The 18,459-nt window shown below is 40.6% G+C and overlaps 1 protein-coding gene across 15 annotated transcripts in view; it reads right to left on the bottom strand.

The window, feature by feature from the left end:
* The window catches only part of TNRC6B (trinucleotide repeat containing adaptor 6B), a 258,554-nt gene that overhangs the window by 72,675 nt on the left and 167,420 nt on the right, over positions 1–18,459 (bottom strand). For 13 of the 15 annotated variants that reach the window (XR_014233775.1, XR_014233776.1, XM_082352722.1 and 10 more), the window contains one exon: positions 9,750–9,837. Coding sequence is in view for 12 of the 15 variants with exons in the window: in XM_082352722.1 (XP_082208848.1) it covers positions 9,750–9,837 (88 nt within the window). In the remaining 3 variants the exon portion in view is untranslated. Of the gene's footprint in view, positions 1–9,726; positions 9,838–14,121; positions 17,908–18,459 lie in introns of those variants that run through there. The other 2 variants (XM_082352724.1, XM_082352719.1) reach the window with 2 other exon arrangements.

The raw sequence follows: 18,459 nt of genomic DNA, 5'->3' as shown, positions 1-18,459 counted from the left end.
GCGCACCACTGAGTTAAAACAATCCACTTGGATGACCTCCTGGAGTGTTTCTTACATTCTTGCATTAAAAGACAAGCTAATTCTGCTGTACTGAATCTGTGGTAGGCAGCCTCTTAAAATGAATGTGTTTCCCAGTACTAACTGTTACAGAGCTCAATTCTACTGTATAATTTTTCTATAAGCCCCCATATCGAAGAATGAACTGATTTGTATCCACATACCAATTCCTTAAGGCAACTGAAGATTTATATCATTGTAAATACTTCTTACAATGCCATTTGGAAGATCAGTTATACAGGAAGTCACTTCAATGCCTTCCCTAGCTGTAAGCAACAAACCCAACTAATGTCAAATGTGTCTTATAATGTGGGTTCTGTTAAAAGAACTACCCCCAGACGGTGAGAAGCTGGATGATCAAAACATATGTTCTGCCAACGCTAAACAATGATTCTTTAGCAGCAGCAGACTAACGAATGTGAGTGAAATCCTTCTCTGACACCTCTCTCGTGAGTGAAATCTAACAGTTTACTCAGGGATGGTTCTAGAAAGAGCAAACTGCCATAACCACTGAGCATAATGGAAAAGAAGCTCGTGCTTAATTTCTATGTAGAAATAACTTAATTTAGCTAAATAAAAGTCAGTTCTTCAGGAAAATTATGTTGCCAGCATCCATTCTTGACCATTCACTTATTTTTTTTAATACATTTAATTTATTTATTTATTTATGGCTGTGTTGGGTCTTCGTTGCTGCGAGTGGGGGCTACTCTTCGTTGTGGTGCACGGGCTTCTCACTGCGGTGGCTTCCCTTATTGTGGAGCATGGGCTCTAGGCACACAGGCTTTAGTAGTTGCAGCACACAGGCTCTAGAGCGCAGGCTCAGTACTTGTGGCACACGGGCTTAGTTGCTCCACAGCATGTCGGATCTTCCCAGACCAGGGACCGAACCCATGTCCCCTGCATTGGTAGGCGGATTCTTAACCACTGTGCAACCAGGGAAGTCCTGACCATTCACTTCTTTTTTTCTTTTTTTTTTTTTAAACATCTTTATCAGAATATAATTGCTTTACAGTGTTGTGCTAGTTTCTGCTGTATAAAAAAGTGAATCAGCAATATGCATTCGTATATCCCCATATCCCCTCCCTCTTGCATCTCCCTCCCACCCTCCTTATCCCACCCCTCTAGGTGGTCGCAAAGCACCGAGCTGATCTCCCTGTGCCATGCAGCTGCTTCTCACTAGCTATCTATTTTACATTTGGTACTGTATATATGTCAATGCTACTCTCTCACTTCATCCCAGTTTACCCTTCTCCCTCCCCGTGTCCTCAAGTCCATTCACTACGTCTGTGTCTTTATTCCTGTCCTGCCCCTAGGTTCATCAGAACCTTTTTTTTTTTTTTTTAAGATTCCATATATATATGTTAGCATATGGTATTTGTTTTTCTCTTTCTGACTTACTTCACTCTGTATGACAGACTCTAGGTCCAGCCACCTCACTACAAATAACTCAATTTCGTTTCTTTTTATGGCTGAGTAATATTCCATTGTATATATGTGCCACATCTTCTTTATACATTCATCTGTCGATGGGCACTTAGGTTGCTTCCATGTCCTGGCTACTGTAAACAGTGCTGCAATGAACACTGTGGTACATGATTCTTTTTGAATTATGGTTTTCTCAGGGTATATGCCCAGTAGTGGGGTTGCTTGGTCATATGGTAGTTCTATTTTTAGTTTTTTAAGGAACTTCCATACTGTTCTCTATAGTGGCTGTATCAATTTACATTCCCACCAACAGTGCAAGAGGGTTCCCTTTTCTTCACAACCTCTCCAGCATTTATTCTTTGTAGATTTTTTGATGATGGCATTCTGACTGGTGTGAGGTGATAGCTCATTGTAGTGTTGATTTGCATTTCTCTAATGATTAGTGATGTTGAACATCTTTTCATGTGTTTGTTGGCAATCTGTAGATCTTCTTTGGAGAAATGTCTGTTTAGGTCTTCTGCCGATTTTTGCATTGGGTTGTTTGTTTTTTTGATATTGAGCTGCATGAGCTGCTTGTGTATTTTGGAGATTAATCCTTTGTTGGTTGCTTCGTTTGCAAATATTTTCTCCCATTCTGAGGGTTGTCTTTTCGTCTTGCTTATGGTTTCCTTTGCTGTGCAAAAGCTTTTAAGTTTCATTAGGTCCCATGTGTTTATTTGTGTTTTTATTTCCATTTCTCTAGGAGGTGGGCCAAAAAGGATCTTGTTGTGATTTATGTCATAGAGTGTTCTGCCTATGTTTTCCTCTAAGAGTTTTATAGTGTCTGGCCTTACATTTAGGTCTTTAATCCATTTGGAGTTTATTTTTGTGTATGGTGTTATGGAGTGTTCTAATTTCATTCTTTTACATGTAGCTGTCCAGTTTTCCCAGCACCACTTATTGAAGAGGCTGTCTTTTCCCCATTGTATATTCTTGCCTCCTTTGTCAAAGATAAGGTGACCATAGGCGCGTGGGTTTATCTCTGGGCTTTCTATCCTGTTCCATTGATCTATATTTCTGTTTCTGTGCCAGTACCATACTTTCTTGATTACTGTAGCTGTGTAGTATAGTCTGAAGTCAGGGAGCCTGATTCCTCCAGCTCCGTTTTTCTTTCTCAAGATTGTTTTGGCTATTCGCAGTCTTTTGTGTTTCCATACAAATTGTGAAATTTTTTGTTCTAGTTCTGTGAAAAATGCCACTGGTAGTTTGATAGGGATTGCACTGAATTTGTACATTGCTTTGGATAGTATAGTCATTTTCACAATGTTGATTCTTCCAATCCAAGAACATAGTATATCTCTCCATCTGTTTGTATCATCTTTAATTTCTTTCATCAGTGTCTTATAGTTTTCTGCATACAGGTCTGTTGTCTCCTTAGGTAGGTTTATTCCTAGGTATTTTATTCTTTTTGTTGCAATGGTAAATGGGAGTATTTCCTTAATTTCTCTTTCAGATTTTTCATCATTAGTGTATAGGAATGCAAGAGATTTCTGTGCATTAATTTTGTATCCTGCTACTCTACCAAATTCATTGATTAGCTCTAGTAGTTTTCTGGTATCATGTTTAGGATTCTCTATGTATAGTATCACGTCATCTGCAAACAGTGACAGTTCTACTTCTTCTTTTCCGATTTGGATTCCTTTTATTTCTTTTTCTTCTCTGATTGTTGTGGCCAAAACTTCCAAAAGTATGTTGAATAACAGTGGTGAGAGTGGGCAACCTTGCCCTGTTCCTGATCTTAGAGGAAATGGTTTCAGTTTTTCACCACTGAGAACGATGTTGGCTGTGGGTTTGTCATATATGGCCTTTATTCTGTTGATGTAGGTTCCCTCTATGCCTACTTTCTGGAGAGTTTTTATCATAAATGGGTGTTGAATTTTGTCAAAAGCCTTTTCTGCATCTATTGAGATGATCATATGGTTTTTATCCTTCAATTTGTTAATATGGTTTATCACATTGATTAGTTTGCGTATATTGAAGAATCCTTGCACTCCTAGGATAAACCCCACTTGATCATGGTGTATGATCTTTTTAATGTGTTGTTGGATTCTGTTTGCTAGTATTTTGTTGAGGATTTTTGCATCTATGTTCATCAGAGATATTGGTCTGTAGTTCTCTTTTTTTGTGACATCTTTGTCTGGTTTTGGTACCAGGGTGATGGTGGTCTCATAGAATGAGTTTGGGAGTGTTCCTCCCTCTGCTATATTTTGGAAGAGTTTGAGAAGGATAGGTGTTAGCTCTTCTCTAAATGTTTGATAGAACTTGCCTGTGAAGCTATCTGGTCCTGGGCTTTTGTTTGTTGGAAGATTTTTAATCACAGTTTCAATTTCAGTGCTTGTGAATGGTCTGTTTATATTTTGTTTCTTCCTGGTTCAGTCTCAGAAGGTTGTGCTTTTCTAAGACTTTATCCATTTCTTCCAGGTTGTCCATTTTATTGGCATATAGTTGCTTGTAGTAATCTCTCATGACCCTTTGCATTTCTGCAGTGTCAGCTGTCACTTCCCCGTTTTCATTTCTAATTCTGTTGATTTGAGTCTTTGCCCTTTTTTTCTTGATGAGTCTGGCTAATGGTTTATCAACTTTATCTTCTCAAAGAACCAGCTTTTAGTTTTATTGATCTTTGCTATTGTTTCCTTCATCTCTTTTTCACTTATTTCTGGTCTGATCGTTATGATTTCTTTCCTTCTGCTAACTTTGGAGTTTTTTTGTTCTTCTTTCTCTAGCTGCTTTAGGTGTAAGGTTAGGTTGTTTATTTGAGATGTTTGTTTCTTGAGGTAGGATTTTATTGCTATAAACTTCCCTTTTAGAACTGTTTTTGCTGCATCCTATAGGTTTTGGGTTGTCGTGTTTTCATTGTCATGTGTTTCTAGGTATTTTTTGATTTCCTCTTTGATTTCTTCAGTGATCTCTTGGTTATTTAGTAGTGTACTGTTTAGCCTTCACGTGTTTGTATTTTTTTTACAGATTTTTTTCCTGTAATTGATATCTAGTCTCACAGTGTTGTGGTCGGAAAAGATACTTGATACGATTTCAATTTTCTTAAATTTACCAAGGCTTGATTTGTGACCCAAGATATGATCTATCCTGGAGAATGTTCCATGAGCACTTGAGAAGAAAGTGTATTCTGTTGTTTTTGGATGGAATGTCCTATAAATACCAATTAAGTCCATCTTTTTTAATGTATCATTTAAAGCTTGTGTTTCCTTATTTGTTTTCATTTTGGATGATCTGTCCATTGGTGAAAGTGGGGTGTTAAAAGTCCCCTACTATGATTGTGTTACTGTCAATTTCCCCTTTTATGGCTGTTAGCATTTGCCTTATGTATTGAGGTGCTCCTATGTTGGGAACATAAATATTTACAATTGTTGTATCTTCTTCTTGGATTGATCCCTTGATCATTATGTAGTGTCCTTCTTTGTCTCTTGTAATAGTCTTTATTTTAAAGTCTATTTTGTCTGATATGAGAATTGCTACTCCAGCTTTCTTTTGATTTCCATTTGCATGGAATATCTTTTTCCATCCCCTCACTTCTAGTCTGTATGTGTCCCTAGGTCTGACGTGGGTCTCTTGTAGACAGCATATATACGGGTCTTGTTTTTGTATCCATTCAGCCAGTCTATGTCTTTTGGTTGGAGCATCTAATCTATTTACATTTAAGGTAATTATCAATATGTATGTTCCTATTCCCATTTTCTTAATTGTTTTGGGTTTGTTATTGTAGGTCTTTTCCTTCTCCTGTGTTTCCTGCCTAGAGAAGTTTCTTTAGCGTTTGCTGTAAAGCTGGTTTGGTGGTGCTGAATTCTCTTAACTTTTGCTTATCTGTAAAGGTTTTAATTTCTCCATTGAATCTGAATGAGATCCTTGCTGGGTAGAGTAATCTTGGTTGTAGGTTTTTCCCTTCCCTCACTTTAAGTATGTCCTGCCACTCCCCTCTGGCTTGCAGGGTTTCTGCTGAAAAATCAGCTGTTAACCTTATGGAGATTCCCTTATATGTTATTTGTTGCTTTTTCTTTGCTGCTTTTAATATTTTTTCTTTGTATTTAGTTTTTGATAGTTTGATTAATATGTGTCTTGGCGTGTTTCCTTTTGGGTTTATCCTGTATGGTACTCTCTGTGCTTCCTGGACTTGATTGACTATTTCCTTTCCCATGTTAGGGAAGTTTTTGACTATAATCTCTTCAAATATTTTCTCAGACCCCTTCTTTTTCTCTTCTTCTTCTGGGACCCCTATAATTTGAATGTTGGTGCATTTAATGTTGTCCCAGAGGTCTCTGAGACTGTCCTCAATTCTTTTCATTCTTTTTTCTTTAATCTGCTCCCTGGCAGTTATTTCCACCATTTTATTTTCCAGCTCACTTATCTGTTCTTCTGCCTCAGTTATTCTGTTATTGATTCCTTCTAGAGTATTTTTAATTTCAGTAATTGTGTTGTTCATCACTGTTCGTTTGCTCTTTAGTTCTTCTTGATCCTTGTTAAATGTTTCTTGTATTTTCTCCATTCTGTTTCTGAGATTTTGGATATCTTTACTATCATTACTCTGAATTCTTTTTCAGGTAGGTTGCCTATTTCGTCTACATTTGGTCTTGTAGGTTTTTACCTTTCTCCTTCGTCTGTAACATATTTTTTTGTCATTTCATTTTTTTTTTTTTTTTGATGGGTGGTGCTGTATTCCTGTCTTACTGGTTGTTTGGCCTGAGACGTCCAGCACTGGAGTTTGCAGGCAGTGGGATAGTGCTGGGTCTTGGTGCTGAGATGAGGACCTCTGGGAGGCCTCACTCCGACTGATATTCCCTGGGGTCTGAGGTTCTCTGTTAGTCCAGTGGTTTGGACTCGGAGCTCCCACCACAGGAGCTCAGGTCGGACCTCCGGCCTGGGAACCAAGGTCCTGCAAGCCCGTTGTTGGGTGTTCCTCCCATCCCCTTAGGTGTCCGTGGTCCCCCACTGGTGCCTGGTAGGTGCCCTAGTTGTGAGGAGATGTGAATTCTGCATCCTACTAGTATGCCATCTTGACTCCGCTATCCCCATTCATTTATTAAACAAACATTTTTTGAGTAACACTTTTGCACTGGGCACTGTCCTAGTCACTGGAAATACAAATATGAATAAAATCTCGAGAAACTTAAGAGCCAGTCTAATGGGGCAGACAGAAAGAGATGATTGTAAAGCAATGGGGTAGGCTGAGAGAAAGACGTGGAAGCACGAAGAAGAGGCACCACAAATGTTTGCTGACTGAATGAATGAATGACCCCATTATAGAACCTCTGGCACATTCTCTACCATTCTTTGCATTATAGCACATTTTATGCCTCCTAGTTGAGGTGCTGTCTCTACTGTGAGGTCAGAAACCACTAAGACAGTCACATGGTGAGCTTTGTGCTCGCTCCTTAAAAGTGCTAAATCAGAATCTAATTCTGAAATTACACAATGGTTCAGTATGATAAAACAATATCAAAGGACATGTGTTAAGCCTAGATCCTGTGTCAGCCAATCTAGAACATTTCTGAACAAAAATGAGTGAATTTTTATTGTTCATAGTTAACCATCTGAAATTTCATTTATGGTGATTTTCCTCTTTGCCGTAATTTTTAAACCAGTTCTTAATGCAGATGCAAGTACATTGGGGAGACTGTCCAGCTGTATATACGAAATTCTCTGCATAAATAATCCCAATTCACTCTCGAATAAATCCACACCATCTTTTATTTTAAATCATTTTTCTTATTAGTAGGATCCACAACGAAGGTTTACAGATGCACATTTTATTAATCACTTCTAGTATTGACATTTCAGGTTAAAAAACATTGTTATCTATGTGAAGAATGAGGATGAACTGTACATTGCCTGCATCTTCTTGTAACCAGCCTTTGTTCAAGTTCCCCAGTGGCCAGCTTATAACCACGTATTCCCACAGACAGCAAAATCCAATTTTTGTACCAATTTAGTAGATGAAATGTGAATGCCCTAAAGAAAGCAAGCCTTGGGGCTTCCCTGGTGGTGCAGTGGTTGAGAATCTGCCTGCCAATGCAGGGGACATGGGTTCGAGCCCTGGTCCGGGAAGATACCGCATGCCACAGAGCAAGCCCGTGCACCACAACTACTGAGCCTGTGCTCTAGAGCCCATGAGCTACAACTACTGAGCCCACGTGCCACAACTACTGAGCCCGCATACCGCAACTACTGAAGCCCGCATGCCTAGAGCCCGTGCTCCACAACAAGAGAAGCCACTGCAGTGAGAAGCCCACGCACCGCAACAAAGAGCAGCCTCCACTTGCTGCAACCAGAGAAAGCTCACGTGCAGCAACGAAGACCCAAGGCAGCCATAAATGGAAGGAAAGAAGGAAGGAAGGGAGGGAGGGAGGGAGGGAGAAAGGAAGGAAGGAAGGAAAAGAAAGAAAGCCTTCACTGAGGTTCACTGTCCAATCACTCCTGTAGGAAGGTCAGTGCATGTGGGTACAGGGGCAATGCCCCTGATACCCTAGAGCTGGTGGACCCGCACATCACAACCCTGGTAACGCGGAAGGTGGCTGTATCCACCAAGTATAAAAAAAAGCCTCTGGGTCGTCATCTGACATTTTTATTCAGACTCTTTACTGTCATTTTAGGCAGTTCCAACAAGCTCAGATTAGAAGCAGGTACCCTGACAGCACGAAGATGTGATGGTGAGCACGCCACTATTAATAGAACCAGAAACACAATTAAAAGCAGACAAAACCTTAAAGAGCACAGTAGTCTATTACAGCACCAAACAATAATAAATATTCCTTTTAATTAAGTCTTGAAGAAAAGATAAATTACATTTCACATGTTTAATGTGGCAGCGTCATATGCAATCCAATTCAGAAAATATTTCCACTGTTTTTTTTGTGCCAGCACTCCCAAATGATTTCAATAATTCAAAGAACAGAATTATGGGAAACACTCTATCCAATAGTGCTGGGGTAACTTGCAGTGTCCCTTGAGTTCGAATGCCTAGAGTCTGTTTCTAAATCTAGAGTTCCCTCTGAAGCTGGTAACTGTTTCCCCTCCTAAACTTAGCTTCAGTAAGCTGGCTCCACAGCAGGGACCCTCAGACCTGCCTCATACTGAGGCCCTGCTTCCCAAGTGCTGCAGGTAGCGGTAACAAGAACCAGAGGCAAAGTGGTTCTGCCAGGCACTTTGCAAAGGCAGAAATGCAGCCGTGCTGAGCCAGAGTCCGCAATGAGGTGGGCGAAGTTAGCTCAGACAGTGGCCAGGGCAGAGGGGCACGCTCTTCAGCAGAGGGGGCAGGGCAGGGAGGTCTACCCACTCTGTTCCCCACAACCCTGTCAGGCAAACACTTCAACTAAGACTTGACAGTTGACAGCTGTCAGTCCTATGTCTTTTTTTCTTTTTTATAAATTTACTTATTTATTTATTTTTGGCTGTGTTGGTTCTTTGTTGCTGCGCGCGGGCTTTCTCTAGTTGCGGAGAGCAGGGGCTACTCTTCATTGTGGTGCGCGGGCTTCTCATTGCGGTGCCTTCTCTTGTTGCGGAGCACGGGCTCTAGGCACGCGGGCTCAGTAGTTGTGGCTCGCAGGCTCTAGAGCACAGGCTCAGTAGTTGTGGCGCACGGGCTTAGTCATTCTGCAGCACGTGGGATCTTCCTGGACCAGGGCTTGAACCCGTGTCCCCGACATTGGCAGGCTGATTCTCAACCACGGCGCCACCAGGGAAGCTCTGTCTTTTTTTCTTTTAGCATCTCTTTTTCCCCAAGCAAATGCCTCAAAGCCATGCAATACTATCTCCCCCATAGCACGAAGCAAGCCCACCAGATCCTCTCTGAGGGAGGTTTCTTTACGGAATTATCAAAAGGTAGACTCATATAAATGACAATGCTGTAGGTGGACCAGAAGGACAACATCAGGGCAAATGGAAAGCTTTGAAAAGTTATTCTATAAGCTTAAGAAAATGGAGATTAATCATGACACAAAGAAGGAAACAGTACAAGCATTTAAGTGTCGGTAACTCTCTTGCTTTTCTCAGTATTGTTTACTGTTGTTTTCAATAAAGTCAGCTATAGCATTAATTTAACATCTACTTTATGGTAACAAATGCAGGTCTTTAACTTTCTCCCACTTTCAAATCTTAAAACTCTTAAGTAAATTAATGCCTCAAGTAGCATTATTAAGATGTCAGGTATCCAAACCAAGGCAGTTACTTATTCTAGATGCTTGGCTATGTAAAGACAGACTTTAATTGGTAAAACCCACCTTCTGAGTGGCTTCTTTCTTCTTTTTATCCTCTTTCTTCCTTTTCTTGTCTTCCATTAACTGTTCTTCCCTTTCTTGCTCCTTCTCTCTGTTAAAGTAATGTCACACCACAAGGTTAAACATCTCTATCCACAGTCTATTTGTGTAGCAAATTAAATGCTTATAGATGGTAGGCAAGGCAACAAACATTTCATCTCTGACTGAGCAGAGCACAGTATTCTACTTAAGCTAGGAGGATACATAAAACTCACCACATTTAGTTATCCCCTTTATTTTGGTTTGTCACCCCTTTTGCAAAACATGACATTAAGTTTGGTTTTAAAGTAACCCATTAAAGAGAGCCTTTATAATATCTTCCTAAACACACACACACACACACACACACGAGATTAATGTATTTCCACTCAGCAAAGAACCTGATTTGAATATATGACAATATCCAGTTGGCTTCTGACAATATTCCTCACAAATAATGCAGAATATGACTTCAGTTATGGTACACAGGTATTTATCATAATTTAGGTGTTTTCCCATGACATCTTCAGAGCCGTGAACATAAAACCCTATGTTCTAAATTCCGTATTTTTCTTCTGCATTATTAACACTGTATGTTTTACATGTTTTCTACTTGTGTTTTTAAGGCAGTATTGAAGGTCCTACAAATCCATGTATTCCCTATTGGGTGATTTGACAATTAAGATCATCAGGTTTTGCTCTCCTCAATTAAAATAAAAATAATACATAAAAAATCTAGTTGAAGAAATATGCTGAATCCTAAGAAACTAAGATAATGTAACTTATACCTCACATTTGAAAAATAACTGTAAAATGTAATATTTATTCTATTATATATTATATTCTTACATATACTCTAATATTCTAATATATATAGAAAGCTGTCAACTTCTCTGTATTGACTGGGAAAAACGCATAAACAACCACTGGTGTAACCTTGTGGTGTAACCACAAGGCAGGAAACTCCAAACGCCATGCTTATTGAATTTCAGAGCTGGAAGGAGAGTTAGGGATCCAGCTCCCAGTTCCCAACCTCTGAGCAGATGCTGCCTGCAGTACTTGTGATTTTAGGTGATCCGACACACCGAGTCCACGGTTTCACAGATATCACCTAGATAAAGGCTAAGTTAAATGTCAGAGAAATTAAAGAAAAATGTTGCATGTTTGCAGACATGACAAAGATCACAAAGATGGTCCTTGAAGGACTCAAGTTTGGGGAGTGAAACTCACTCAACCTACCTAAAAGGAACTGAGGACCCACACTGAGGCACACTCTCATGAATAGATAAGTAACGCTTTACTTATAGAAAACAAGAACTAATAAACAAACAAAAAATAAGTGTTTTACCTACATATCAAGTTTTCAGTGGCTCTTTCTACATTCACAAATACTGCCCTTTCTCCTTCTGTACCTCTGGCCATTAATATACAAAAGCCTAAAGCGCACGATTCATACTCCAAGGCAACTTCCATGAACACTTCAAAAATAAAATCAAGGAAGAGATTTTATTGTAATTTCCTTAGGTTTAAGGCTGGATTTCTTTGGAGTCAGATTGTGTGTCATCAGCCTAAATGTGAAGTTCTTGGTGAAAATCCACTTGCAGCCGTGGACTGCTTTAAGAAAATGGACTTACGAAAATTGGCAAGATAGATGTTGACCATCTAAGGTAGGCTGGCCACAGATCCTGTTATATTTGGCTCCTAGGGCCTCTCGCTTCCTCTGGCTGCAAATGGAAGAAGATGGGGTTCCTCATGACCCAGTTACTGTAACTTGATTTCCATATTTTAAACTAAAACTTACTACAGAAAAAGAGCAACCACAGCCTGAAAATCTCCTGTTTAAATATTCAATGCTCTAAAGAGCATTAAGTTGCAAAACTAAAAGTTTATTTTTTAAATGCAATGTAAAAAATAAAAAGCAGTCTTTTCTTTTTTTTTTAGAATTGTGTGATCCCTTTTATATATTACTATTTCAAAATGTCAAGTGATAAACAAACATTGGAAACAGAAAATAAAGCAGTAAGTCTTAATGAAACACCTTTTTAAAAAACAACTAACCTTTTCAAATATTTTTTCCTATAAACAGGTAATTCAGGGAAAGGGACTGAAATTTATGTTCACTACAAGCAGATTTATTTCCAAAACAAATATTTTTCAAAGCTTTCCAGGAGACAGGCTGTGCTTTCACCCTGATCTTTTACTCTGTGTGTTGGTAGAATTGAGTCTTCTCTTTAAATTTCACTTCCTTAGGAAGAATTTATTTTCCCAAACCAAACCTGACTTAAAAACCTACCATTTGCTTAATAATGAGTCAGAAAGTGTGGGGTTCACGTTTCTTCTAATTCGGTTGTGCTCTATCTTGGCTGCACATTAGTACCATTTGGGGAGCTTTAAAACATCTCTATGCTGCATCAGAGCCTAACAGGGGTGAAGAGGGCATCCATGCAGGGAAGGCAACTATGGTGGTGGTGATGGGAGATCCATTACATATGGGTGATTGACCAATAAGTAAATATATTAACGATGATGACAATCAGGTTTCTCACCACTGAAAAAAGGAGTTACCAAAACGGAAAAGGAGAAATCTCAAATGAACCCTGTAGCGTTGGATCAGAATTAGTTATTGGCACGAACTCATGATTTTTAACACATAGAAACAGACATAACAAAAAAAGCAGATGTAACTTTGTGTGCCTATATGTGTATATTTCCTTCATGTATGCAAACACGCACGCTTATTGTCTAGCTCTATCACTGAGAGGGCTTGGGAACAAGCAACGTCCAAATACTGTAGGTATGAACACACCTCGAACCCAGATTATGTCTTCTAAATACCATTCTTTACTAAGAGGACCAGAGTTCTTCGGAAAAAGAGCTAATTTGGGGGCTTGAACATGGAAAGTACAAAATGAGCCTGGAATGCCTATTTGCCAAGAAGCAAGGAAATCTACAAATGATGGGGCACATCAAATGGTCACAAAGGCTTGAAGGGGCTCCTACAAGCTAAATCTGGGACAATATGACAATAAAAATAAGTAATGATAGTAACAGATTATAGGCCATTGCATAAAACAGGAAAACATCAGTCTATACAGATAGAAATAAGTAAATGAATACATTGAAAACGACAAGGAATGTAATAGAGTTTTAAGGCATCACACCATAAAAATACGTACTGATTATAAAAGAGTAAATAATAATCATACAGAGGAGAAGCCTGGCAGACACTACCTTAATCAATAATCTATGTGAATATCGTCAATAATGGGACAAACTGAGACTGTGAGTCACCTGACTGGATGCTCTGAGAACACAGCGTCACTCCTGTGATACGTGCAACCCGAATATCATCACGAGGAAACATCAAACAGCCCCAAACTGAGCGACATTTTAGAAAACTACTGGTTTGCAATCTTCAAAAGTTTCAAGGTAATGAACACTAAGGGAAGATTGGGGAAGTGTTCCAAATGGAAGAGACTAAAGAGATACAACCACCAACTGCAAAGTGTGATCCTTTTGCTATAAAGGCCATTACTGGGGCTAGTGTTAAACCTTGAGAAGGGGCTAAAGATTAAATGGTAGTAATGTATCAGTGTTAATTTTTTTGATGGTTTTATTGTGCATATATAGGAGAATGTTCGTGTTTTTTAGAAATACACTAGTATTCTAATTATTGGGGAAAGGATGCACGTGATGGGACATTGGGTCAGCAATTTATTTTTAAATTATTAAGGGAAAAAAGTGTTGTGCTTTTTTCCCCCCAAAATCATAGTTGTAACTTTTCAGTAAGTTCAAGATTGTTTCCCAAAACAAAACACCAAAAAACAAACATCAGCAAAACCATTACCCAGGCAGTACTCCAGATCAATTACATAGGAATCAGTGGGTTTTTTTCCCAAAGCCCCCAGCCCCAAGTGGTTCTAACATGTAGTTGGAGTTGAGAACAACTACTCTAAATCCCTGTGCTAAGCCTACACTTTAAAACGTATCTATTTATACTTCAAAAATCAAACCTCCCATACAACAATCAAATACAAATGGCAGGGACTACGTGGGTCTCACTTAACCTTCAAATGCTTCTAGATCTAGAAGCAGGAGAAATCATTGATACTTTCCCCCATCTCTAAACACACAGCCAGATGCAAGTGTAAACACTGTAATCGAGAATAAATCTACAATGATAAAAAGCCAAAACTACTCTTAAAAAGGTCCAAAGTGAAGAAAATCAACAGTTTCCTTCTTTCTTCTTCTTTTTTTTTTTTTAACAAATAACCATTAGTTGCAAGAAGTATGTACAAGTGAGTTTTTTTTGAGAAAGGCAGTATCTGAATAAAAGGGGAGATTATCCAATATTCACCTGAGCTGAGGCAGAGCAAGACTCCTGTTTTGCATGCAAGTTCAGAACACTGAAGAATAATGATGTTGACATTCCTAATAACCTGCTGCTTCTCACATCCAAAGCCTCCAAGGGTCCGAGGCCATGCTGGGGATGTCCAGAGCTGTAATATCCAGATGACAATCCCCTAGAGCTGACATCCAGGGCCATTCACAGTACAGTTCCAAATCCTACACTTCCCTCATCCATTGTGCAGACCTGACACAAAAACCTTCCTCCTTTTTGTTGCCCAATGACATCTTACCCCGTTGTCAAGCCCTAGCTCAATATCCATCTGCTTCAATAAAGCCTTCCCTGACAACTCCAATTCATAAGAAACTCGCCCTCCTCTGTACACCTCACCACCTCGGCCGTGCCTCTTGTCTGGTCCTCGAGGGGTTCCAAAGCAGATGCTATCAGTCACTGGCAGCACCAGAGCATGTAAAATGACTTTTCTATAGCATGGCTGCTTTGACCAGGGCTCTGGGAGGAAGAGCTGGGTTGGGGGCTCCTCTGTGTCTCACTTCCCTTCTACCAGGATGCCCAGGAACTGACCCGTTTCTTTAACAAACATCTATGAGCCAGGCGCTTTCCTAAGCACTGGAGATACAGCAGAAACCAAACCAAACCCCAGCTCTCGGGCGGGCTTACGTTCCAGTGGGGTAGATAGGCAACAACCAATATACAACAAAGTACATGTATCAAATATACATTTCAGGTGGCAACAAGGGCCTCGAGGAGGACAGGGCAGGGTGAGCTGAAGGAGAAGGGTTAGAAAAGGCCTCTCTGATAAGGTGGCCTAGGAATGGAGACCCACGAGGCGAGGGAGATGCGGCTATCTGGGAGAGGGCACTCCAGGCAGAGGGAACAGTAAGTGTGAAGGAATGACACGGGGGCGTTTGGCAAGGAGGCTGGAGCAGAGGGAGTGAGGGAGACGGCGGCACGTGAGGCCAGAGAGGGAGCAGGGCTCTCGTGAGAGTGACTGCACTTTTCAAACCAACCGGGACACGTCCCCTGATAACTGAGTAAGGAATCAACCCGGGACTGGGGTGCACACACATAAACCAGCACTTCCGATACCTCTAATTCTCACCTTCAATGAAAAGGCCCATCTCTCCCCTCCGGGTCAACACTTCCAGAGCTCCTGCTTCTGTCCTCCCAGGGGCTGGCATGCCTCCCTCAGAGCACTCATCACACTGCAGAACAGCAAGCCAAGTAGGTCTACGTTTGCTACCAACGAAGTCTCTGGACGCAGGGGAGTTGCCCTTCCTCTTATCATATGCACTGAGCACAAATACCAGGACACACTAGGCCCTCTACTAAGTGTTACCAAAACGCATGATTACAGAGCAAGCGACACTTTCCTATCCCTTCCGTGGGACACGTGTTCAAAACAAAAGCCTCAAAGCACCTAATTAAATCACTTAACAAACATACGCTGAGTTACTATTATGTGCCAGGCCCTGATCTAGGCAGTGGGCATGTAACAGTGGCCTCAGGGGCTGACAGTCTAGATGGAGACAGACACACACATACACAACGCCAGGAAATCATTACAAATGCCATGAAGAGAATAAAGCTGGGAAAGGGGCTAGAGAGTGACCAAGAGGGAAGGGACAGGGAAGATGGTGAGCTACTTTACACAAGATGCTCACAGGAGGCCTCTCTCAGGCAGTGAGAGACCAAAATGAAGAAAATTATCTGGGAGAAGAGTGACCAACCAGGCTGAGAGAACAGTAAACACAACGGTCCTGAGATGGGACAGTGCGTGGTGTGTATTTGGGGCTTTATTTTTTTGGGGGAGGAATATTCCTCTCCCTCCCTTCCCCAACCCCCCACAGAAAACCCCACACACACCCTTCAGAGTTTTCTGTACTTACTTTGTAATAGTCCTCGCTCACATCAAAAGAACTAGGCATTCCATTTCTTAAAAGCTTCTGTCCTACGTCCGTCCGTCCTTCCTTCCTTATTTCAGTGCCTACTTCACGCCAAGCACTGTGCTAGAGGCTGAGATTCAGCAGCAAACTAGATGCAGTGCTGCTTGTCCTCCTGGAGCTCTCAGTTTAAATTTTTGTGTGTGTGATAATTTTTTAAAATTTTTATTTATTTATTTTGGCTGAGCTGGGTCTTCGTTGCGGGGTGCAGGATTCTCTAGTTGCGGCACACGGGCTTAGTTGAGGCATGTGGGATCTTAGTTCCCCCACCAGGGATCAAACCCGGGCCCCTTGCATTGGCAGCGTGGAATCTTAACCACTGGACCACCAGGGAAGTCCCTCAGTTTAAGTTTTTAAACAGCTGCATCTCGCCTCACAGCTCAGACAACATCTTCAAGGGAGGAACCTCTGCTCTTGCTCTGCTTTACCAGCACTCTGGGGTACTCTGAAGACAGCTTACAGTGCCATTGGTGTTTTGAAAGTACCAGAACCCTGGATATGTGAATTCATAGCTTGTGATAATCCATGTAAGAGATCAACTTCTTCCCACAAACTAGAATCATGACCAATGATTCCTGAATTGCTCACACCCAAACCCATCATGCCTCAAACATCAAGTAGAGGCAGGGCTGACAATTTCATACTTGAAAGCAGTAATCACCAATATGCTGACTGGAGTGTAAAGATACTAAGAACCTCAATTCAGCTAAGCAGACAGGGTTCATCTTAACAGGAAAATGTGTCCAGATATAAAGAGCATCTTTCTTTTCTTTAATGTGGGGATAAGTGGCCACAACACCATCAACACCTGATGCTCTCTGGTCAGTAAGTGTGGCGGCACCTTTGGTCCCAGTTCCTAACCAACTCTACACAATTGAGGCAGACAGACCCGAACGGATACAACAGATCCACCCAACATGTGAAACATGCCAGAAGCAAACCAATACTGTAAAAGAACAAGCTATCAGTACATCAACAACTCGGATGAATCTCCAGGGAATTACGGTAAGTGACAAAAGCCAATCCCAAAGGTTACATACTGTACGATTTTATTTACACAACATTCTGAAATGAATGTTGTTGTGGTCATGAATGTTGTCAGTGAAGGAAGTAGTTGCAGGGGTTGCCAGGGGTTGAGGTGGGGTGAGGCAGGGCGATTATAAAAAAGGGTGACACTAGTGGTCCTTGTGGTGATGCATCTTCTGTATCTTGTTAGTGGTGGTGGATACATGAACCTACATGTGACAAAACTATAGAACTAAACACACACATACGCAAATAAGCACAAGTAAAACTGGGGAAATCTAAATAAGATCGGTGAGTTATATCTGTCAGCATCTTGGCTGTAATACTGTACCACAGTTCTGCAAGAAGAAACCATTGGCAGAATCTGGGTAAAAGGTACCTGGAATCTCGACGTGTTATTTCTTACAACTGCATGTGAATCTACAATTATCTCAATAAAGATTTTAATTTAAAAAAAAGAGCCTCAAACATTGACTCATCTTTTAGTTATCTGTTTAAAATTTTTTAAGGACTTCTACTTTAAACAACTCTTTTAACAGCTCTTTATGAAAGCCACATAAAGTCAAAAAGAATTTTAGAAAACATTTTAGTCCTGACATTCACAGAAATGCATTCCCCCAAATATTCTAGAATCTACACTCACTCTAATGTATTCAAATTGTTATAGATTTATCAGTCAAGGTTCCTTGTGTCTTCAGTACGTTAGATATGTGATAAATATGATACCACAGGATATTTAAAATGTTCCTCTACCACGCAATTCGTAGTATCATCCTTCTACTGAGAATTTTAGTGCTGTACTAGTAATAAAAGCTATTATTTGGGAAAAAAAAAAAAAAGCTATTATTTGACTTTGCGGTGGATAAGTGCATCAATTCTGCCAACATCAACTCCAAGCCCCTTCTGGCCTATTTCCCAGACTCCCTTACAACTAGAGATTGAAATGTGACTTATGTCCTGCCAATAAGTTGCGCTCGTGCGTGACTTTACTAGGGAACTGACAGGGCACAGGGCACCCCTCTTCTCAGGGAGCAGACATGATGGGTCCTGGAGCCAAAACCTCTAACGGCGGTTTCCTGAATGTACAGGAAGAGGAAAAAGCTCCCGTGGGGCTGCCAGTTCCGTGGTGTGATTCCCAAGGATCTATGAGACAGCATCACCATTTAATAAACCCCTGGCACCAGTGAGAGTGAAGTAATTCTATTGTCTGACACTAAGAACTCCGTCCAACACAGATATATATAAGCTTTCCAAAGCACATCTAATATATGTGACTTGTATAGACGTTTATTTCCTTAAAAGACAAACGGTAATCTCGGCAATTCATGAAACAGTAAGAAAATAACTAGACACAAAAGCA

The sequence above is a fragment of the Balaenoptera borealis genome (assembly GCF_965194805.1).
Source record: "Balaenoptera borealis genome assembly, chromosome: 13".
NCBI classification, from domain to species: domain Eukaryota; kingdom Metazoa; phylum Chordata; class Mammalia; order Artiodactyla; family Balaenopteridae; genus Balaenoptera; species Balaenoptera borealis.
This window is presented reverse-complemented; position numbering and strand designations above follow the sequence as displayed.